At 49.0% G+C, this 23,406-nt stretch overlaps 1 protein-coding gene across 1 annotated transcript; it reads left to right on the plus strand.

Annotated features, from left to right (window-relative positions):
* The first annotated feature begins 1,292 nt into the window (after positions 1–1,292).
* Positions 1,293–21,784, plus strand: FAM110D (family with sequence similarity 110 member D). The gene is made up of 2 exons (XM_069622806.1): positions 1,293–1,348; positions 16,934–21,784. Exon 2 carries the CDS (start codon positions 17,941–17,943, stop codon positions 19,057–19,059), a length of 1,119 nt encoding a protein of 372 aa, XP_069478907.1. The 5' UTR covers positions 1,293–1,348; positions 16,934–17,940; the 3' UTR covers positions 19,060–21,784.
* Positions 21,785–23,406: the final 1,622 nt, after the last annotated feature.

Raw genomic sequence — 23,406 nt, forward strand, 5'->3', positions numbered from 1 at the left:
GGGACGTCATTTAGGGGTTGCCAAGTGTCTCACCTGCGACCCCTGAGGTCTCCCTCACTACCCTTAAAAAAAATGTTTTTCTTTTTCTTTAAAAAATGCATTGAGGCTGCTGGGCTGAGGCCAGCAGCATGTGGCTCTGTTTCTGAGGTGGGTGGTTTTCTGATGGCTATAACTGTTAAGTTAGCTCAGTAGGTTAAACACTCGTTTCTGCAATGTGTGTGTAATCTGCAGGTTGCATGTATGACTCCCCGGCAAAGCCAACTCAGCCTTTCATCCTGCTGAGTCTGATAAATGTGTAACAAAAGAGGTTGGGTAATATTGTATGTATATTTGTTCTGTATGAAGTGCTTAAGCTTAAGTGCTATATAATAACACATTGTGCGATACAAATGTCCGTTAACATTAGCATTATCGTTTGGCCTTGGACGTCTACTTGCATTCACAGTAATATGGTGATATTAATGATACATATGGTGATCTATTCTTGTGTAAATGTATATCGCTTTACAGTGATATCGTAACCTTATTTTTCGTAGTGTACTTAGAAACAATGCTATGTGATGCCACTTCCTGTTTTGCCAAGGAGTGGAAGGTCGTGTTCCATCACTTCCCGTGATGTCACTTTGGCATGGGGTAAAATGACATCACTTCCTGTGATGTCATCAGAGGTCAAGGGTAAGATCACGTCACTTCCAGTACCCCTGGCCTTTTGGTGAAATGACGTCCCTGGCTGCAGGAGGCATAAATGTCAGTGCACATTGTTTACAAAACATAAACCACACACCATGCGACAGTTTTATTTCTTGGGGGTATTAAACCCTTAAAATACGTTAGTAAAACTCAGATCTTATTGTTTACGCCGGCATGAGATTCTGTTACAAACAAGCCCCTTTTGTATAACATATTTCTAGATGTGTTTTAAATATTGCAATGTTGGTTGATCATGTGGTTTGTGTACTTTGCAATTCAGGTCTACAAAACGTGTTATTTTAGTTGTTGAAAGTCAATTGTTCACAGATAACTGCACTTTGCTGTATGATGAGTTTTGGGGAAATAATGTGGTCAAGGGCTGAAATTGCAGACTGGGCTCAAATCGCAGCTTCGCCACGTTAATAAAGTGTGTGATCCTGAGGTTGGTGCGGGTTTACATAGTGTCAAGTCTAGGATGGTGGAATTAAAGAAGGCTGAGCGGCCGGAATTGGAGAGTTCCTGCTAGCCAACCCACGGAAAGGAAAGAGTTAATCCCAAGGGGCGGACGGAGAATAGCCTGTCTCCTCCCTGGCACTAGATTCGGACTTGCTGCTGGGACAGCGAGCTGGCGAGACCCCCGTGCGGACTCCCAGGCAAGGTGAGACTGTGCTCAGAGCGGGGTGTCATGAAGGGGGGTGGGCTTAAACCCAAGTTCATAGAGGGGGGGACGCTGGTGATTCCCCTGGGATGCTGCTAGGAGACATGGGGTGGGAAGGAGGCATGTGTGCGATTTTTAGTCTGGGTTGGGAGTTTGGGTGAGGTGCAGTTCAGGGATGTGTGTCACCCCCACTATGATCAGTTCCTTAGCTGTGACCTGTTGACCCGGTTCACTTAATGTACTCTGTGTCTCCGCTGCCCAGCTCCAGTGAGTCCCCCCCAGCCCCCCTCTTTAGGTGACCCACGCTGACTCAGCCCCCAGCTTCGCGCGTGGCGCCTCTGCCCGTTGATCATACCCTGCTTTGACAGTGCCAGCGCTCTCTAGACCGCCCGCCACCGCCCCCCATGAGATTCGTAGTTGTGATGTTCCCATTTTACATGGAACACTGCAAGTCCCAGAATGCAACGATGGATGAGCAGGTCGCTGACATGACGGCTCGGGAGCAGTGGACCACCCGTCACGTCTGCTCTGGTCCCGGGGATTGCCCCTCCATCGCTCCCCTTTCCCATGCAGTGTCCCCATATGTTCCCCTCCCACACATCCCATGCCTCTGGTGTGCGGTTGCTCGGAACTGCTGTTTTTAGTAGGGTGTATTTTTGGTTTCGCGTACCAGCCCTTGTTTTCAGGCTGGAATTAGACACAGTCCGTCTCAGCTGTGCGCCCTGTGTTTAGCAGGGATGTCTCTGTGTGTGTGTATAGTGCAAGGAGCGAAGGGTGGGTGCCTGGGGGCAGGTGAGGCCGGCGTATAGTGGACTCCGGTTCCCACAGCGGAGGAGCTGGGCCGGTCTGGGTGTCGGGGCAAGCTGCGTGAATAGCCCCTCGCTTAATCACCCGACAGCGGGCCTTTGAACTTATAGTGGCAGAGGTGAATGGCATGTGTGGGTCGCTTATATCTCTGCCCCCGTGACTCTCAGAGTTGCTCTGCCCTCCTTACTGAACCCCTCCCATCAGCATTGGGTGAGTTTGCATCCATGTCCCTCTGGCCATTGAGAACAGAAGCCCTTCTGAGCGGTGGCTCGTGGGGGTCACGGAGTCAGTCTGACCTGGTGACCTTTGTCCTGGGGAGCAAGGGGGGCGGTTATTGTAAACCTTCAGGACTTGGCAGCTCGGGGGGGGGGAGTCTCAGACGTCTGTGTTGTGGTTCTTGCCCAGTAGCCTTTGCCACAACATGTTTTGGGAGACGTGCAGATACTGTTCGTGTGTGTTATCTACTAGTGGACTGGTGTGTGCCTAGGGCTGCTGTGGGACACAAACGTAATCCAAGCAAGAAACAGTGCCCCCACCCCCACAAGTCACTTACTCCACTTTTTCACAAGTAACGATGTGAGTACAGGCTGGGGAGAGTACTAGTGTGCAAATAGTGAATTTCAATGCACATTGGCCCAGTAATTGGCTGCCCCCTGGATCACATTGGCCCACAGCGCTGCACTGGTCTGCGGGGGGTGGCGCTTGCGCATTGCACTGTAGGCCAGTCGGAGTGTACCCCAACGGTTAACCTCTTCCCTAGACTGTGTGCATTCCCCCCGCACTCGCCCCCGAGGTGACCATTCCACCCAGAGAGGACCAAGGATTGCCTGGGCCACGAAGCTTGGCCCTCGGTGCACTATATGTCCCATAGCAGCAGTGGCGGGCAGTGCCCTTTACTGAGGGCGAGGCCACCCATCCAACACAGCCCGCAATGACTGTGTCTTATTTTTTACAAATAACTGGGGTCAGACCAAGCTCTTCCTATTGCGGAAAAACAAGGCTGCAGTTTGCTCTGGCATATTTACTACCATCAATTCAAAACACACATTAATGTTCATAACACAGACGATCAGTAGCACCTTTTGTTTGGTCTTATTTCATCCACGCCGCCTTTTTCCTTTGAATCATTTTATTAATCTCCAGTCGGCTCTCTTTTTACCAGTTCTTTACCAAACATCTAAGGATCTCATAACCTGGGCATCCGTCCATTATTGTGGCAACATACATCACCCTCGCTCATTCTTTTGGCCCTCTTCTTTTTCCCACCATTAAGGTGCAGAATGAAACATGTCTTCTTTTGGCATAAAAGGCCACAGATTTATTTTCACACATAATAAAACACAGCAAAAAATTGTGAAAATAGTGCAGCGACTGCTCCGTGTCCAAAACCTGCTTCCCTCTTTTCCCAGCAAAGTCCACAGTAGGCACAACTCCCCCAACCCTTCCTGTCTGAGACCTGCCTGCCCCTGCAGGTGTTCCTGGGCTGAGAGAGTGCTGTTTGTTGGGAGGAAGCTGAGCTCTTCATTGCTACCACCAGACGCACCCGCTGCTTAGGCTCCAAAGAGGAACTGGTCCGAAAGGGCGAAGACCCTTCTGGCTTTGCAATGGCTCATTTGAAGTCTGTCTCTTACAACTGGTCGACAAAACACCGCTTTGCCGTCCCCCGACATCAACGGCCAGGCTTGTCGTAGCTGTTCCTCATGCAGGGTGGGTAATGAAAAGCCTCCTCTGCAGCGGCGGGCATCCTTCCGCTGAAAGTTCTTTGCAGCGGGACACCCGCCGCTTATATGGGGCTTGGGCCGCCCCTTTCTTTTGTCGGCCTTCGCAGGCTTTTTCAGCGCTTTGGCGCGCTAGGATTTATCCCTCCCCTTACCCAGGGGGGGGGGGAGGGAGGAAGAGGAGGACCCTGCCCCGGTTATTGGGGTGCCTCCTCCATTTTGGTTGTTTTTTTCTGTTGACACCTTCACTGCCCGAACCTCCCGGGGCCTCACGCTCAGGGCGAAACACAATGGCAGCTGCTGCAGCGGAGAGCGCCGTTATGCTTTGCTTTCCAGGAGCCAAGTCTGGAAGCTGACGACTAAACGGGGGATGCACCTCTACGACGCCACACCGTCCCCCGCCAGCCATGCTAGACTACCAAGGGGGCTATTTACTCCTGGTCATTCTTGCCCCTGCCGTGCTAGGCTACCAAGGGGGCTATTTACTCCTGGTCATCCTTGCCCCTGCCGTGCTAGGCTACCAAGGGGGCTATTTACTCCTGGTCATCCTTGCCCCTGCCGTGCTAGGCTAACAAGGGGGCTATTTACTCCTGGTCATCCTTGCCCCTGCCGTGCTAGGCTAACAAGGGGGCTATTTACTCCTGGTCATCCTTGCCCCTGCCGTGCTAGGCTAACAAGGGGGCTATTTACTCCTGGTCATCCTTGCCCCCGCTGTGCTAGGCTAGCAGGGGGATATTTACTCCAGGTCATCCTTGCCCCTGCCGTGCACGGCTACCAAGGGGGCTATTGGTCATCCTTGCCCCCGCCGTGCTAGGCTACCAAGGGGGCCATTTACTCCCAGTCATCCTTGCCCCCGCCACGCTAGGCTAACAGGGGGGCTATTTACTCCCAGTCATCCTTGCCCCACCACGTTAGGCTAACAGGGGGGCTATTTACTCCCAGTTATCCTTGCCCCCGCTGTGCTAGGCTACCAAGGGGGCTATTTACTCCTTGTCATCCTTGCCCACCATCTGGAGGTTAGTTCTGGGACTGCTCGATCGCCCGAGTAATCACCCGCACAACCTGCAATAGAAGTCATGTTGGGGTGTGGTGGGTGGAACTTGCAGCAGGGGCTAAATCGGTGAAAGAGACTGCGCCCCCTGCACCTCCCCTATTTATATATCGGGGCTGTAAAGGGCCTCTGATGTCACCTGTTGGAGGTGCGAAGATCCCTTTGTTGTCCAATCAGTGGATTAAACAGGGGAAGGGTCTTCCTCTCCTTCCTGTCCCTAAGCCCCGCTTTGCCTTCTGCTTCCCCTTACTGGTGACTTGGCTTCCTGCTCCTTCCCTTAAGGAGGAGGCAGGGCAGGGGCTTGGCCACTCTGCCATGTTAAGCCCTGAGTGAGTGAGTGAGTGAGTTTCAGTGATGCTCCTGGTTATGGTGAGGGAGGGTGAGGGGGGGGCGGTGGTGGCCATGGGTGGTGCAGGGCTCCCATCCGTGGATAAAAAGGATCAAGTGAGAGTTGAGAGGGCTCCAGAAGGTTCCAATCTCTAAGTGCATGTTATTCTCAGTGGGGAGACTTCGATAGTCTTTAACTCTGGGCTAGAGTGACTGCTCCACGGCATGACACTCCCACCCAGTGGGGAGTTGGGCACCTCGGAGTGTCCGCACCCAGGCCGGCTTGCCCCCACTGTGGGAGGGGAATGCTTCTGGCTGGCGCCTCGTCTGGAGGAGAGAAGAGCCCACGTCCTCAGGAAGGCCTTCGCTTGGCCAGGCTTCCTGTCGCAGACGCCTGTGAAGGCCGCAGGCAGGAAGCCTCGGCTCAGCCCTTCCTTCCCCTCTACTTGGGACTCCATTCAAACTGCCGCAAGTGTATCACTCCACCCGCCTTGGGTCTCCAGCACTTCCTGTCCGGGGGGATGTCCGGGGAAGGGCCCTCAAGCAGCCTCCAGTGTGAAAGCGCTGGAACCTTGAAACAGCACGCCCGCTTCTGCAGAGCCAGAGTCGCCGAGCAAGAGTCACTATGTGAGGTGCAGGAGCTGCAGCGCTTCACAAGTCTGTCATAGCTCCGGAGTAGTGCGAGGCTCTATTGTGAGGTGCAGTAGCTGCAGTGCTACCAGTCTATCATAGTCCTGGAGTAGTGTGAGGCTCTATTGCGAGGTCCAGGAGCTGCAGCGCTTCACAAGTCTGTCATAGCTCCGGAGTAGCGCCAGGCTCTATTGTGAAGTGCAGGAGCTGCAGTGCTACCAGTCTGTCTCATAGTCCTGGAGTAGTGTGAGGCTCTATTGAGAGGTGCAGGAGCTGCAGCGTTTCACCAGTCTGTCATAGCTCTGGAGTAGTGTGAGGCTCTATTGCGAGGTCCAGGAGCTGCAGCGTTTCACCAGTCTGTCACAGCCCTGGAGTAGTGCAAGGCTCTATTGAGAGGTAGAGGAGCTGCAGCGCGTCACCAGCCTGTCACAGCCCTGGAGTAGTGTGAGGCTCTATTGAGAGGTGCAGGAGCTGCAGTGCTTCACCAGCCTGTCGTAGCCCTGGAGTAGTGTGAGGCTCTATTGAGTGGTGCAGGAGCTGCAGTGCTGCGAGTCTGTCATGGCCTTGGAGTAGTGTGAGGCTCTATTGCGAGGTGCAGGAGATGCAGTGCTACCAGTCTCTCACAGCCCTGGAGTAGTGCGAGGCTCTATTGTGAGGTGCAGGAGCTGCAGCGCTTCACCAGTCTCTGATAGCCCTGGAGTAGTGTGAGGCTGTATTGCAAGGTGCACGAGCTGCAGTACTTCACCAGTCTGTCATAGCTCTGGAGTAGTATGAGGCTCTATTGTGAGCTGCAGTCTTCCAAAGTCATGGAGTGGTGTTATCGCAATGGTGAGGTGTGGGAGCTGCAACACCATTACCAGTCATTCACAGACTGTAGTAGTGTGAGGCTTTAGTGTGGGGGTGTTGGAGCTGCAGAACCTGGCCCTGGGATAGTGCGAGCTTCTTTGCTAAGTTGTGGGTGCTGCTCGCCTCACCAGGCTGTCAAAGCCCTGGAGTACTGAGCGTCTTTATGGTGAGGTGTAGGAGTTGCAGCACCTATAGTCCTATTGAGCCTATGGGATGTGGGTCCTGCAGCACCCCAGTCTGTCAAAGCCCTGGAATAGTGTGCGCCTCTATTGTGAGTAGTGGGAACTGCATCCCCTCACCAGTCTGCTAATGACCTGGAGTAGTGTGAGCCTATGGGGTGTGGGAGCTGCACCCTCATTTTGCTAGAGCCCTGTAGTAGTGTGAGCCTGTACATTGACGTGTGTGGGTGCTGCAGCACCTCGCAGTCTCCGAAAGCCCTGGAGTAGTGTGCGTCTCTATGGTGAGGTGCGGGCAATGAGGTACCCCAGTCTGTCAAGGCACTGGAGTAGTGTGCGCCTCTATGGTGAGGTGCGGACAATGAGGTACCCCAGTCTGTCAAGGCTCTGGAGTAGTGTGCGACTCTATGGTGAGGTGCGGGTAATGAGGTACCCCAGTCTGTCAAGGCTCTGGAGTAGTGTGCGCCCCTATGGTGAGGTGCGGGTAATGAGGTACCCCAGTCTGTCAAGGCTCTGGAGTAGTGTGGTCCTCTATGGTGAGGTGCGGGTAATGAGGCACCCCAGTCTGTCAAGGCTCTGGAGTAGTGTGCGCCTCTATGGTGAGGTGCGGGTAATGAGGTACCCCAGTCTGTCAAGGCTCTGGAGTAGTGTGGTCCTCTATGGTGAGGTGTGGGTAATGAGGCACCCCAGTCTGTCAAGGCTCTGGAGTAGTGTGAGCCTCTATGGTGAGGTGCGGGTAATGAGGTACCCCAGTCTGTCAAGGCTCTGGAGTAGTGTGGTCCTCTATGGTGAGGTGCGGGTAATGAGGCACCCCAGTCTGTCAAGGCTCTGGAGTAGTGTGCGCCTCTATGGTGAGGTGCGGGTAATGAGGTACCCCAGTCTGTCGAAGCTCTGGAATAGAGTGCGCCTCTATGGTGAGGTGCGGGTAATGAGGTACCCCAGTCTGTCGAAGCTCTGGAATAGAGTGCGCCTCTATTGTGAGGTGTGGAAGCTTCAGCACTTCCCAAATATAGTCATATTCCTTGTTTTCTTTTTAGCCCCTTGGCATGTTGGCGCTGCAGCAGCACCAACTGCTAAAGCCCTGGAGTAGTGTGAGCCTCGTTGGTGAGCTGTAGCACCTCCCCAGTACAGTCACATGCTATTGTGATCTCCTGGGGTGTTTGAGCTACAGCACCACAGCCTGCTAAATCCCTGGAGTAGTGGGAGCCTCTGTTGTGAGGTGTGGGAGCTACAGCACCACAGCCTGCTAAATCCCTGGAGTAGTGGGAGCCTCTGTTTTGAGGTGTGGGAGCTACAGCACCACAGCCTGCTAAATCCCTAGAGTAGTGGGAGCCTCTGTTGTGAGGTGTGGGAGCTACAGCACCACAGCCTGCTCGATCCCTGGAGTAGTGTGAGCCTATGTTGTTAGGTGTGAGAGCTACAGCTCGTCAACAGTCTGCTAAAGTCCTGGAGTAGTGTGAGCCTCTGGAGTGTGAGGGCAGCAGCACTTCACCAGTCTGCCACAGCCCTGGAATAGTGCAAAGGAAAAGTGTCAGCGTCTGTGGTGTGCGTGCTCTACATTTACAGTCTAAGACTTGGAATAATGTGACCTTCTCTGTTGAGGTGCAGCACTTCACCAGTCTATCCACAGCCTGGGAGTGCAATGCGTGCCTCTGGGCTCAGGTGCTGAAGCACCCTACAGCCTGCTAAAGGCCTGGGGGTATCGTGAACCTCTAGACTGAGGCGTGGGAGCTACAGCACCCCAGTCTGCCAATGCCCTGCAGTAGTGCGAGACCTGCAGCACTTCACCACTCTGTCCACAGCCTGGGAGTGCAATGCGTGCCTCTAGGCTCAGGTGCTAAAGCACCCTACAGCCTGCTAAAGGCCTGGGGGTATCGTGAACCTCTAGACAGAGGCGTGGGAGCTACAGCACCCCAGTCTGCCAATGCCCTGCAGTAGTACGAGACCTGCAACACTTCACCTATCTGTCACAGTCCTGCACTTTGGGTGTCTTTGCTCTTTGCTGTGTCAAGCACCCCAATAGAGTGTCCTTGGCCACTGCCTCTGTGTTCCAGGGCCCGGGAGATGCACCGAGACTAAGAACCCATGAAGAGCAGTGGCGTGTCCTGTTCCAGGAATATGTGTAGTCTCCCTGACCACCCTGCTGTTCCCTTTCCCAGGGCTGGTATAAGAACCCATGAAGAGCAGTGGCGTGTCCTGTTCCAGGGCTATGTGTAGTCTCCCTGACCTCCCTGCTGTTCCCTTCCCCCAGGGCTGGTATAAGAACCCATGAAGAGCAGTGGCGTGTCCTGTTCCAGGAATATGTGTAGTCTCCCTGACCTCCCTGCTGTTCCCTTCCCCAGGGCTGGTATAAGAACCCATGAAGAGCAGTGGCGTGTCCTGTTCCAGGAATATGTGTAGTCTCCCTGACCTCCCTGCTGTTCCCTTCCCCAGGGCTGGTATAAGAACCCATGAAGAGCAGTGGCGTGTCCTGTCCCAGGAATATGTGTAGTCTCCCTGACCTCCCTGCTGTTCCCTTCCCCAGGGCTGGTATAAGAACCCATGAAGAGCAGTGGCGTGTCCTGTTCCAGGAATATGTGTAGTCTCCCTGACCTCCCTGCTGTTCCCTTCCCCAGGGCTGGTATCGCCCAATATTTAAGGATTATACTAATTTATTATACACTGAAATAAATGTGAAAGGCAAAATGTAGTTGCAGTATTTTGAGATGACAAAAGATGTACACTGAGAAATCATGATTTATCTGCCACTATTTTCATAAAGCCCACAGATGTTGTTGATAGACTTGATTATTCTAGTTTTCATCTGCGGCTCCTCAATAACAGTCTGCCTTACAGTCCCTTTTCCAGAAGGACTCTCTCAGATGCCGATACCCTACCGAAGGAAAGCATGATTTAGAATCAACTGTTCCCTCCTAGAGGCTACCCGGACTCAGTTCTCAAATCACCCATTGTAAAAACGCAATATATTGATATTTCAAGTGTGAAGTTAATTTATTTTTTCAAAAAGATAATGAGATTTATAAAATCTTTAGTGGTGACCTAATACACAAGAACATCAAATGGAAAATATGATATTCAATCGGGTGCAGTAAAAAAATCAATTGATTCACACATTCAGTTGAAAAGGAAACAAGGTGAGTGCAATCAATTAGTTCAAACATTTAATCTCCATATCCAGATAGGAAATGAGTACTTGATCGTAACTAAGAGGGTTCAGTGATTTCTTCCCTATAACTCATAAGTACTTGTATGTCAATGAGCTATCCATTTTTTAAGGCAGTGAATAATATTTTATTCTATAAGTAGCACAACACAAAACAAATCTGTTGTGAAATTCTTTTTAACCTAAACTCGTGACAGAACGGATCACTCTTGTGTGCATAGTATTTAAATGTCCATATGTGGGTCTGCCTAAGTGGATGTAAACATATTTGCTACTCTCAGGAACCCTGGTGTATGATTGGGATTCAGCTTCACGTTTCGGCGGTGAGCCAATAAGTTGGCAGTCAATACAGCCTTCCTCAGGGCATATGGGCGCACCCTAGGGGGAAGCGGACACGATGGAGGTATGTTAACGTGAATGCTTCTGCCAGGAATACCTAGAAATGATAAGTGCCGGATGTTGGACACGTCCCTGGTTATGTACTTATACTTGTTATGAGATGGGGGAGTTCTGTAGAAACGTCACAGATAGGGGAGTTGCTAGGTCTGGAAAAGACCCGGGGCTATGCTGATGTCGGAACTGTTGGGACTAGGGGCTAGCTAGTCTTTTGGCTGTAGCTCCTGAGATTCTATCTGGGGCTACAACCAAAAGATCAGGGGCTATAGCCCTTTTAGCCCCCCCTGGCAACACCCCTGGTCACAGAGGTCAACTTTTGGTACCTAAACCTAAAATGGATCTATTCCCATTCGTACATACCCAGTCAGAGTTACCAAATATTGAGAATTATCAAAGTTAGAGACTTATACAGTTAGATGCCTTTTTCACAAACCACTGATGATAGCCTATTTAAACGCGGGAGAAACGTCGGAGACCAATTGTTCAATGCCGAAAGAAATGCACATGATGTGCAAAGATTCCTTCATAAAGAGAAAAAGGGTAATTACCCATGTTTGCACTTTCAGAATTGTAGTTAATATCATGAGAGGTTACTCTTTAAGGCATCCAAGCACAGGACGCAGATCAAACTATGTGGGTAAAAACAACAAGAAAAGTAAAAGAAACGTTGGAACGTAAGTCCAAAATAGTATGGCAAATCCCTAGTGTATAGGCACTTCATGAGAATGCACATACCATCGCACAGTTTGTGAGTATGTGCTCTTTAGATCATTGTCCCATTTCTTGGCATTCATGCCACATTTCTGGTTACTTAATCCCAAACGTTTACATATATACTGTAAGAGGATTCAATTCAACACTACAGCTAGGTCAACGCCTAGTCTAGAATACTGAATGAAACCCTTATTGATATATCTTTATGCCCAGTTCATGAGTTCTGGATGACTACCCCTGTATAACACCCCTCTCTTAGAATCCCCCTGACTTCACTGAGTCAAGAAGTAGGTTTGTTTTGCAAATTTAAAAGATTTATTTGAGAAATTAACAATTTATAGCTATATCACACTTTGATAATACATTAATAATTGATAGCACACTTAGGCATATGAGCAGTAATCAGCAATAAGCAATCCTACAATAGCACAGTTCTGGTGACTTATGACTAGGAACAGGGGAATAAAGTATCAGAGAATGCTTTATGGTTTCAATGAATTGCACAGATGAAAAAGAATGCAGCACAGAAATCGACTTGATAGGACTTCACTAAAAGACAATGTAATCGCTTTTCTTTGAAAATTCACTCCCCCCTTTATGCAATATAAGGAGATGGAAAGGAGAGCACACAGTTCTCAGGAATGCAATCAATACAATACGAAATTCAGTTCCCCCCCCAGCAAGCTTAGAGGAAAACAGGTCGGAGTTGTAAACACAGGCCCAAAATGCTTTGAATGTGGTTTGCAAGGAAGTGAAAAATATGCTAAAATGCTTTTAATTCCCTCTAGAGGTGCAGGGTGAGTGATAGATACTTTGAATGAGTTCAGGATCACTTTAGCAATGCTCTATGAATGGTTGTCAGGTTGCAAACGAATTTTTGCAACGGAAGGCAAGCAGCTGCAGATTTTTACACGTGAGCTAACCTTTCAATTCGCAGCAAAATGTCAAATCGCGGCAGATTTATCCGAGTGCGCTGGGCGCGATTACAGAGGAACTACAAGGAGTAGCACTATCGTTTTGGGGTCCCAGGACAGCCTAGGATCTCAGCCTCCAGATGAAAGTTACATTTCGTTCCTAACCCAAACGGTTCCGGATTTAGTAAAGGTAGATTTTCAGATTTAAAACAACTCAAAATGACAAGTGACAGCGTGCAACTTTGGAATTACATCTGACAGCTCGCAGCTTAAGAATGACAGGTGACAGGATATCTAGGAGACAGTTCTACTCAAGTTAAAATAGCTTGCATTAGATTATTTTAACTAAGAGATTGGGTTCTGCACAGTTTTGGCAGATACTCACTCCTAATTTTTAGAAGGACTGGGCCTCGTCACGATCTGGTCAGCGGGTTTTCTTCACTCGCCACGGACGGTCTCTGCACACAGCGTCTGGGTCAGCTTTACTCTGCTGGTCTGGTCTGGGTCTCTGGTTCTGATCAGGTCTGTGGGTCCGGATACAGCGGTCTCCGGTTCAGCTGGTCTCTCTCTGGATACAATGCTGCTTTCTGGCAAATGGCAAGAGTTCTTGCAAAGAATTCAAACAGCTCGCCTGGCTGTGAATAGTTGCAATGATTTGAGGTCTGCTAAAGAGGGATTTAGCTTGACCTCTCTGCTACAAATTCTGAGGTAAAGTCTTGGTCTCTGAAGGTGGATAGATTGAAGTCTCTGTGTTGGCTCTCTGGAGGTTGATGGAGGTAAAGTATGGATTTTCCCGGCGGAGCGTCCCGCAGCAGATGGAATAGAATGTCTCTACCTGTCCTGACTGTCTGCTTTTATGTGTTTTGAAAGTGGGTGGAGAGGCTAGCTTTCTAGGCCCTACCCCTCTCCACTTGTCATTGGCCACTTCCTCCTCTTCCCCTTGATTGGGGGAATGAAATGAAGTGTCATCATGATGAGGTCGGTTTATGATACAGAGAACCCACCCCTGTCAACTTTACACACAATCTATATCTGATCCAAATACATACTTCTCCGATAGACAGTTGTTTGGCATTGTATACACACATCATGCATTTACTGATGGTAGCCCCTGTTCCAATTCTGTCGTTTCTAGGAGCTTGGGTTCAAAAATGGCAACATATTTCACTTTTTGGTCGGGTTACCAATATTGGATTTGTCCCCGCATTTACACAAATGTTCGCAAAGCATGTGGGCATTAGGTGGTGGAGTGTCAGATTTTTAACATACATACATTTTGTGTAATATCCTCTTTTCCGCTAAAAACCCCCCTGAACATACCACCGGGTCCTAACACGTCTTCAAATGTGCACAGAAAAATCATAAGAATAATGATATCACTTATAAAATTTTCACAAGTCCGCTCTATGAATGATCCATCTTTTTAGATTTATGTTCTGGCCCCAAAGGGGTGTGGTTTCCCCCCAGCACAAGGTTGAATTTCTGGTTTTTCCAGTTCTGCCAAGCCAGCATGCTCTCACAGGCAGTGCTCCTCCCCTTTCCTTCCAGGAGGAAGCCACTTTTACCACCCCCCCCCCCCAAATAAAACATTTGCCTGAGTCAGGACAGGGCTTTGTTCAATTTCCTGCAGAGCCCAGGTAAATCAGAGAAGTGTCATATCCCTTTTGGTGGGAACAGCAAAAGGCAGCTAGGCCTGGGAACACAGCTGTTGTGCAAGTCTCAACTCCTGTCGGGGGTAGCTGGTGGGCAAAATTCCCTCTCTTTTTAAGCCAGGCCTCAGCTAAATGTCTCTTTGGCTGCCAGTTTTCCTGTCCAAATCAAACTTCCAATTTTTACGCATGCAGCTAGAATGCTGATTCTAAGTTTAAAACTATGACATTTAAACAATTGCAACCTATGTGACACTCAAAAGTAGGTCACTCATTTCTTTTGAACATTTAGATTTTTAGTGTCTTTCAGTCCAAATTTACTTAAACTGCTGAAATCCACAGCTCAGCCAGTTTTGCTATGAACATTATTTTAGGCTGATCCTCTTTCCAGATTTTGTATGCCCACAAGACTTTATTCTGTCAAATGTCTGCTGGTGTTCAGTGAGATAGTTGGATATTCTGCAATGTTGAAATGGGCATTCTGAGCTTGCCTTCAGAGAAACAAAGGGTGATTTTTAAAGTGCTTTCTAGCGAACAGGCACTGCTGTTTTTCTCTTTGGCACCCCATTTCACTCATGGCTCTTCTGACCTAGCACACCCGCACCGGGGGGTGGCAAGTCAGGCGACCATTTTGGTGTGCGCACAAACTGCGCGGTTTTCATAGATTCTGGCGCACATGTGGGCTTTTTCGGCCATCTTGGATTTCCTAAGCCCACAGCACCAAATGTTGTAGCATAATAGTCCAAACGTGGGTCAGAACACCCAACAATACTACATCTCAAATGTCTTATCATAGATTTTTTTTTTTTAAACATTTATCTTTTTTGTATAAATCTTTCTTCAATTGAGTGTTGCTCATCTGTAGATCGATGACAAAAGTCCACAATATGATGCATAAAAGACTAAGTGTTTCACCTACATATCAGCTTTAGAGGTTTAACATACTCTACACACCATTTTACTCCAGCCATTTTAGCTATTCCTAAATATTGAGATCCGGCACAGTGATGTTTACTAACACACCGCATCATTACAGAATACACTTTCACGCAGTCGTGACGTTACCATGTTCTAAGTCGTATGACGTCTTTACATTAGTAACAATCATTTTCTTGCCAGGTTGACACATTTCTCACAGGTCTACGTGTAGCCTTTTACTATCTGGTGGCATTAGCATTATTTTGGCATTATTTTGGTACGTAATCCACACATTGTTGAATACGTGATGGATACTCTTATTTGACACTGACACACAATCTTCTACTTAATACTTATCGTCACCTTATACTATTTTAGACTTATTGTGACTTCATGATATGCTTGTGACAATCCTTCATGAATGTCATAACTCTCCATGAGAGAGGTAAGCTGATGTTACACATTATTAATCCTAGAAGGCCCAATTATGTTTAACTTTTCTAATAGATCGGTTCTCAAAACATGTATTCTCTTGCATTAGATACCTAGTGGATCCTGACTGATGTTTCATTTGACCATCTTTTGAACGTTTAATTCCTCTAATTGAAAGGTAAATAGATCTAAATAGGCATACAGTTTTACAAATAAAGGTGTTTGCCAAAATTGAGACCTACTCATTGAATTTTATTGATTCATATTTGTTTCTCTAGTAGAGTGTATTTTGGAGCGCTTGAATACTGATGCCCCTGATGAAGGGAGTGTATCCCGAAACACGTTGAGCTGGATAAGCTGAATTAATATATGAACTGGAAAAGCTTAAGTAAAATATTGTTCTTTTCTTAAAGATTGTCAATCAATATTTACTCAATCCCTTATGGTAGTTCCATCAATAGTTGCCTACAAATCTCTTAACAAGTGTCCAAGCAGATAGTTGGGGGCAGATCAATCGCCCCCCTTCCTCTCTCTACCCGGAGCAGAACCACCTCTGGTCTGGAACCAACTCAAGATCTTTCTTTCTGCTTCCGCTTCCTCTCATCCTCTCCCTGCAGATGCACCTGACTGCTCCGCGCACTGGTCACCCTCTGAACTCGGGCCAAGGCTCCTGCATGCCCTCGTACTGCCTCCGGGCTCCCCAGCACTTAAGTCCAAGGGTCTGTATCTGAAACCCTACAGTTCCTCCTCTCTGTACTTATGTACCACCTTCTGGCTACACTTGTGAGTGCACTTCTCCCCTTCCCCGCACTTGTGGGAGCTGAATGACACATAGCCTAGTCAGACCGTTATTTTGTCCTCCCTTTGTTTCTCCCTCTTGTCTTGTCGCACCTAGAAACACTTGTGCACAGGCGTGTTATAAATGCCAACTCATATCCTATTGTACATCTTTTGTCATTTAAAATTATTGCAACTTATTTTTGACCTTCTTAATTTTTTTTTATGTATCATAAATTAGTATAATCTTTCTGAAACATCAGGCAGTACCAGTCCTGGATAGAGTGCAGTGGACGGGCGGGAGTAGACTTTTTAATTTAGGATACCATTTTCTTGCTGTTTTGTATTTCCAATCTTTGTGCCAAGGTTGTTGCTTTCTCCCCTGCCCCTCTTACTAAATGTTCTTTTAGCTTGCTTAAACAACACAAAATACTTTCGTACCATTGCTGTGCAATTGGGACCGCTTTATTTGCAGTTTTCATGCTGTTCCCACGTGATTTATGTTCTTCCAGCGTCGCTCACTAGTGGAGAGTGTTGCATCTCCCAGAGTACTTTGTAGTTTGCATTTTAAGTGGGCCGTTTCCCAGAAGATCGTGTGTCTGGTCCTTACCCAGAAGCCGGTCTCTTGTGTGGTAGCAGTGCGTTTCCTAAAGTCTTCGGTTAGTAGGCTGGATCGTAGACGCTTCGAGTAGTGCGCCAATTCCCAGAGACTCCGTACTGTTCACATAAGCTCTTTGGTACCAAGTACTAAAGTAGATGGCCACTTCCCAAAAGCTTTTTGGGTTCTAAGTTAGTTCTTGGTTACCCTTGGGGCAGTAGTGAAATTCCCAGAAGCCCCTTTCATAAGTCATTTGAGAGGTTGCTAATTTGCAACAAGTTTTCAGGTTGTAACATGTTCACTCCCCGAAATTCTTGTACTGTTCTTGGTCAGATCCCAGTGTCCATTGGGTAGTGGGAGCAGTGTTCCCCAAACCACTTAGTTTATAGCAGTGCAGAAGCCTCTGGGCCCAGTGTGATTCCCAAAAGACCTTGTATCATTTCTAATCCTTTCTTTGGTTTATTTTTAGGGCAGCAGTGGATATTCTGCACATCCGGATGACTTCTGAACCCACAGGGAGGCTGCTGCCTGCAGCGTTCTGCGATGCCCCTTCCCTGGCCTGCTGGTGACTTGCAGCTGAAGGAGGTGATGACTAGAGCATGTTTCCTGATACAAAGAACGAAGAGGATTCTGGTTTGCTGAACCAGCACTGCATCACAAGGGGCAATACAACACTGGCCAACAGGAGGACACCACTGCACCATCAGCATATCCCCAGCATCTGCTGTTGCCGTCACCCCTGTGCCAAGCTACCAAAGCATATCCAGCTGTTTGCTTTCTGAATTCTACTTAACCTCATGGATGCATGCCACAGCTGGAGCCAGGCAGCCTGCAGAAGAAGCTGACCACTAGACTGTCAAAGGTTCCAACTAAACAAGTGGGGCCACTTTACCCTAGAGCTGAGGCGGCTCCTCTGGCTTCAAATCCATGAATTAATTGCCTTCAGGGCCCTAACTGCCCATTAATGCATCTAATCAAAACAATCCTAACAGCTTAATACGAGCTGCACTACATCTCTCAGAAGGTTCTACGGATCGCCTACTTCTCTGAATTCACCGCAGGTAGCCAGTCCAGGCAGCACCCTGCTCTAGCCTTCGCTGGTGTACTGCCCGTGGAAGTCCACCAGTAACCCAAGCCAACATTCTTCAGGTAATGCAGTCAAGACACACCTCAGTACACACATGCAAAATGCGTGAGTTCCCAAGCAGGGTTTGATGCGACCCAAATACCCGTAATGAAGATTTCTGCACCAGAAGTGTGAATGCACGCAAGAACTTCGTTCAAGATAAAAGTGTCCTGGAGGAAACAGTGTTCACTTGGTGGCACCACAAGACTATTGGTGCAAGAGAATTGTGCACCAGGAGCCGCAGTGCTTCATCTCAAAGGAAGGGCTTCCACCTCGTGCCTCAGCGGCCCAACTCACACTGCACTAGAAGATCATAGATCGGACTTACACTTCCAGTGAGTGCCCCACTAATGGTAACCATGTTGAGGCCGGCCCCTCTCGCAGGTTCCAGTTCTCCACTTGGCTTGATGAACAGGGGCCCAGAATACTTGCGCAGACAGTTAGATGGGGGTACCGGAGCCCGTAGCCCCAGTGCAGTGGAGCGCCTTGAAGCAGACAAGGCCAAGTATGTGAAAACACAGCAGGTGATCGACAGCAGGCAAGACCCGGCCTTAGCGACCACACCATCCTGTGCACGAAAACTGCTCTCTCCGTGGTCTGAACCAGGCCCGCATGGAGTCGCAAACCCTTCCAAAACCACATCTTCCCGCCTGGGGTCTGTGGTCCGCCGGAGCAGTGGAAGGCGACTGATGAGACCTGACTCTCTTGTCATGTACCGACAGCAGCGGGACTGCAAAGCCGTGAACAAGGAGAACGCCAATGGCTTTAGTCTTGTGCGCAGACTCTTCCAGAGCCCTATGCGTGAGCGGCATGGAGACTCCATAGCAAGCGCAGCCGTTCCTGGGACTCCCTTTCCTTGGATTCTGATGGAAAAAGGGGAAGCCCGAGCTCCCAGCTCACCTTGTAACAGCCCCAGTAGCCGAAGACTGGCTGTCCCTTGTCTAGGCTTAAACCTTGCAACTCCCCGATCTCCAGCTCTGGCTCGCCAATCACCACGCTCAGGTGGCCATTGTCCCCGATCCCCGCGCGAGTGTCACTCTTCCAAATCCCCACACTGTAAAGGTCTGTCGCCTTTACCTGAAGCCCTCGAGGGATCCCGGTGTGTGCTACTTCCACAGAAACCTCTTAGTCCCTCAGAGGAGGATCGGTTCTTTGAGGCTTGTGGCCTTGATGAGTTGGCTCTCACTAAGGACCGAGTGTCCCCTCCAGGGGCCTTGCTTGAACTCAGTTCGGTAAGCAGTTGGGAGTCCAGGCACAGTGGCCATTCACACAGCAGTTCCTTGGACGAATCCTCATCAGCCGAGAAGGGGTCTCGTGGCCAAGCCCGATCACCGGTCTCTGTCATCGAGAGGAATGCCCGAGTCATCCGGTGGCTCTATAGTTGCCAGAAGGCCCGGATCACAAAATGCGAATCCACAAAATGTGAGCCTGCAAAATTTGAGTCCACAAAGCTAGAGTCCACGGTGTAAATGTATAAGATTGCAAGTTGTGGGACAAGAGGCGGACCTTTCCTCAATGAGACTGCTGGAAGACCATACACTCTACTGCTCTAGTAAGGCTCCGGGGTGTAAAGGCAGAATTGCACCTTCACCAGGAACCAGCAGGATTTGTGCCCACGTTCGCTACCAAGATTGCGACGGTGCCCGGCCGCGTTCTATGGACCGACTGCAGTGTTGCCGGAAAGACCTAATGCTCTTAGTGGATGGTTGCCAGGCGCACGTGTATTTCCGGAGACCTTGGACCTCTTCTGCTACTTGACGTAGTGTGAGAAATGTCCATGGATCAGGATCTTGGAGAGATATGGTCCGCCTGCGATTGGACCTTCAGCGTGAGTGACTGAAGCCTCTGTGATGGCTTCATTTTTAATGGTCTAGGCTAGAGACCGCCCCCATCACTGTGCCCCTATACTCACTATATGCTCTTCTTCAGCCCTTTGTCCCCTGGCCTCTCTCCTCTCTTGGGCTCACCCACCACTTGTCCATCCCCCCCCATGGTCATCACACCCAGTCTTCCTCTGCACCTATCCATCTGTTTCTGATGCTCCCCCTCCCCATTGCTCTTCTCTCCCTTTCCCCTTCTCCCCAAACTGCGCCAATGCGAGCCTAACCAAAGCACTTGAAAGCCATGTGGGTGAATACCCACATTTGAAAAACCGTAGTCCCCGCTAGTTCATTTATACCTGGGAGGGAAGCAGCTCCATGCCCTTCAGCTCCCACAAAACACACTCTAGCTACATTCCTGGCACTGGGCACACAAATGCACAACTCGAGCATGTTCAAAGGTTGGTGGCAACACAGAAGGTATTGAAGTTCTGCTCATGCAAAACTCTCAACTTGCGTTATTTTATCATTGGAAAAAGCTCCACACGGTGTCCACGCGCTGGTTGGTGGACAGTACAAGACAACATATACACAGTTGCCTCTTGGTAGTTTTGAACGCTGGGAGGGGCCCACACACTACCATATGATACAGGGGTTATTTCCCTAGCTTTGGCTCCGTTTAGGCAGTGTATAGTCCTAGCTGTGTATCCCAGAAGGCCTTGCGTTGCTCCAACTGCCTCCTAGCTGTGTCACAGAAGGCCCTGCGTTGCTCCAACAACATCTCTCTGAATGCCTAGTCTTACCCACGCTCTATGGATGCCCCATCTGTTGACTTAGCCATTTCCCTTAGCAGGCCCTGAATTAAACTAGTCCTTCGTCCCAGTAGCACCCATATTGCACCAGCCGTCTGTCCAGAGAGCTCTCCGTTTCCTGGTGTGCCTTCCATAGAGGTCTCGGTTCAGAGTTTGGACCATGGCTTCCATGGTTGCGACTGAATAGCGTTGTGTTGAACTGGGCACCCCAGTCTTAACTCATTGAGGTTGAACGGGGAAACACACCAGCCCACCCTCCTCCACTCAACGGGGGTGTACAGTTGCACATTACTAGCCTTGTCTTGACCCGCCCACCCCACCCTGCGATCTCCCCCGCTCATTTTATAGACTTGGAAGCTGAATAGGACGGGCTGGCGTTGGACCATTCAGTTGGTCATTGGTTGGATGCGGCTGGCGTGAGGTTTTTCCCTATCTCACCCATTGGTGAAATTTGAAATCCAGCTGTACGAAGGTTGAGGTTTGGGTGGGAGATGCGTTGCTCTCTCCCGATCGTTGATGTGGTTGACCATGCAGGCCTAGCCTGCGCCGCTGCCTTTTGGTTATTGATAGCAGTTTTACTGAAGTCTGTCATTTATGTCTTTAACAGGGGTGGAGTTTAATCACAGAGGCAGGGTTTTAACAGGGCTGATCTGTGTTTGTAACCCCAGTTTCGCTCATTGATGAGGGCGTTAGCTAGGCCAGGCTGAGACCATCTGGCTCGAGCCACAGATTTAGGTTGAGGTTAAAAATTAGTTGGCTCGGGTGTAATTGATGTGGTTAGCAGAGGTTTGGGAGGACATTTCTCTCCTGCCTCACCCAGTCAGGCTGAACACAGCTGGGATGTTTGTGTACCCATTTTCATTACGTTGGTTGGCAGAGGCGGCCCATGGCTGAATTTGCACCCCACTTTCGGATCAGCGATGAGCTTGCTGCATCCCAGACGAGCCAATCTTCTGTGATTTACCATGCCCAGGCTCTCATCTCTGCACTCCTGGCCCCCACTTAAACTGTATCTGTTTCGCAATGCCGCCCCCTGCCTTCCAGTAGAATGCTGCAGCTGCTTCAACCCCTTAAAATTGGACCCGTGCTGGCGGACGGGTCAAAGGTCAAGTTGTCTTCTTGAAACCCAAATCTTGCTTGACGGTGTCTGGTGTCTTGTACCTCTCATCTCGCCCTCCTGCCCTTAGTGTGTACCTCTCGCTTCCAGCCCATGTCCTCTCTGCATGTGGCATGTCCCACTCGCCTGCATTTCCAAGTCTGCCGTGCTGTCTATGCATGTTGCCCCAGCTGTCTGTGCCGCGGCGTCTCTGTAGCTTAACCCCCTGCCTTGCTTCCCTGCGTCTGGCCGCCATTTTCTGAATGGCGCCCTCTGACCGCGTGCCTCTCCCCTCTAGTTCTTCCTTCCTCATTACCTGTGCCTCGCTAGGACATTTCTGGCTGGCCGTCACTGAAGGAGTAGCAAACACGAGGACAAAATGCAACAGCAAACCTCTGAGCATCATTCATGAAAGAAATGTATTTGTTTTTGATCAGGATAACCAATAAAAAGTATTGTACGTTTTTACAGCGACTCTCTCCCCTTTCTTTTATGAGGGACCCGTAATCTATTATGTGATTTTTTTTAATGTACGTCACCGCGAGGTTGTGCTCTCCTTAATGTCTGCAGTTATTGACGATGGCAAGGTGACCAAATGCCGCAGTTCTCGGTACCTAAAATTGCATTTATATGTCAAGATTTCGCGCGTTGTCCACATTCACAGTCGGGCTAGGCCAACTTATTTTCCAGATGGAGACAGCACGCTGGCCTGCAGGATGAGAAGCATTCCTGGGGACATGTTTGCACACTGAAAAGAGACATTTACTAGTTCTGTCAGGTGGTGGGTGTTGTGTGGATAAACATCCAAACATTGGCATGCTAATTGCTACAGCCGTTCACAACTGCTTCTCTTGGGATCTCTTTCAGCTAACTCTGGCATGCAGTAACCTCCAAATGTGTGCTCTTTAGGACCTGCTGGTGTTATTTGTAAGAAGAGTTCGAAGGGTTAATGGCTTCATTGCTCCTGTAAATTATCTACGGGTGTCGTAAAAATGTGTTAGCCAAGTGTCTCTTTAGCTACTTAGTTTATTAGAAATATGTGTCCTTGCATCTGTTCTATGCACTGATGTCATGTTAAAAGCCAAGGCAACAGGTTTGATTTCATGCCATATATCATATTAGATTAGCATTTGCCAGGCACTGACATTATATGCCAAGACACTTGCACTATTTCCTAGCTGTTGCTATTTTATGGTCCGGTGTTATCAAATGGTAGTACCTATACCATGCCTAAACAAAGGGTTCGCCACTGTTGGCTTTTATTCTGTGTAACTGAAGTCAAAGGAAAGATTAAACAAGCTTTCACAAAGCCAGCACGTTTTGCATTGTCAGTGGCAACTCCTTTGACCTCCTCAAATGACCCAGGAAGTGTCTGTCTTCTTCTTGCTGGTAGAATGTATCCATCAGCGGTGATTATTGGTATGGGTGCAATTTTAGGGGGGATTTGTCCCCCCAAACTTTTGTGACACACCGCTTTGGTCTCCGTTATTTGACAAGGTGCCCTTTCATTTAGCTGTCATGTCCCTCCCAACATTTTCAACAAAGTTACTCCGCTGATTATTGGAGACCAAGGCTTGAGCCTCATTACTCCATATTCTCGGGTTGAGAATGTAGTCGAGTGTTAGGGTTAGTGATGGGCAATGGCACCAGAGTGCAAGTTAGAAAATAAGTAATTGGTGGGAGGGGTCTAATTAGCATTCAGTTTGGGAAATGCCTCAGGAAGTGAGGCCACAGCAAGGCAATGGCTGCCCATTTTAGTACATTTTGGGGAGAGGGGCGAGCAGGGGGATATACTTGACTGCTTGTACACTTGATTCGCAGTAGCAAATGTTGAATTATTGTATGTGTGTAGTAACCTGCATGGAGAGTTACTGCCTACCAGGAAATGCCATTGAATCTACTAATCTTTAGAAATAGCGGCACATTTTTCTTCTCGACCACCATCAGTCCCTGATCACTCACACTTAACAAAAATAAAAATGCAGACACTTAAGGTGATGTTCTAGAACCATGTCACTGTATATTCTTTTAATCTACTTCTTGTAATCTACTTCTTGTGTTATTTTCCTGGAATAAATGTCGGGCTAC

The sequence above is a fragment of the Ambystoma mexicanum genome, chromosome 11 (genome assembly GCF_040938575.1).
Source record: "Ambystoma mexicanum isolate Mex_15411 chromosome 11, UKY_AmexF1_1, whole genome shotgun sequence".
Lineage (NCBI taxonomy): Eukaryota > Metazoa > Chordata > Amphibia > Caudata > Ambystomatidae > Ambystoma > Ambystoma mexicanum.

Bases quoted from the DNA above. Each gene is read 5' to 3' on its own strand.
- FAM110D (XM_069622806.1), top strand. From the start codon at position 17,941: ATGGTAACCATGTTGAGGCCGGCCCCTCTCGCAGGTTCCAGTTCTCCA.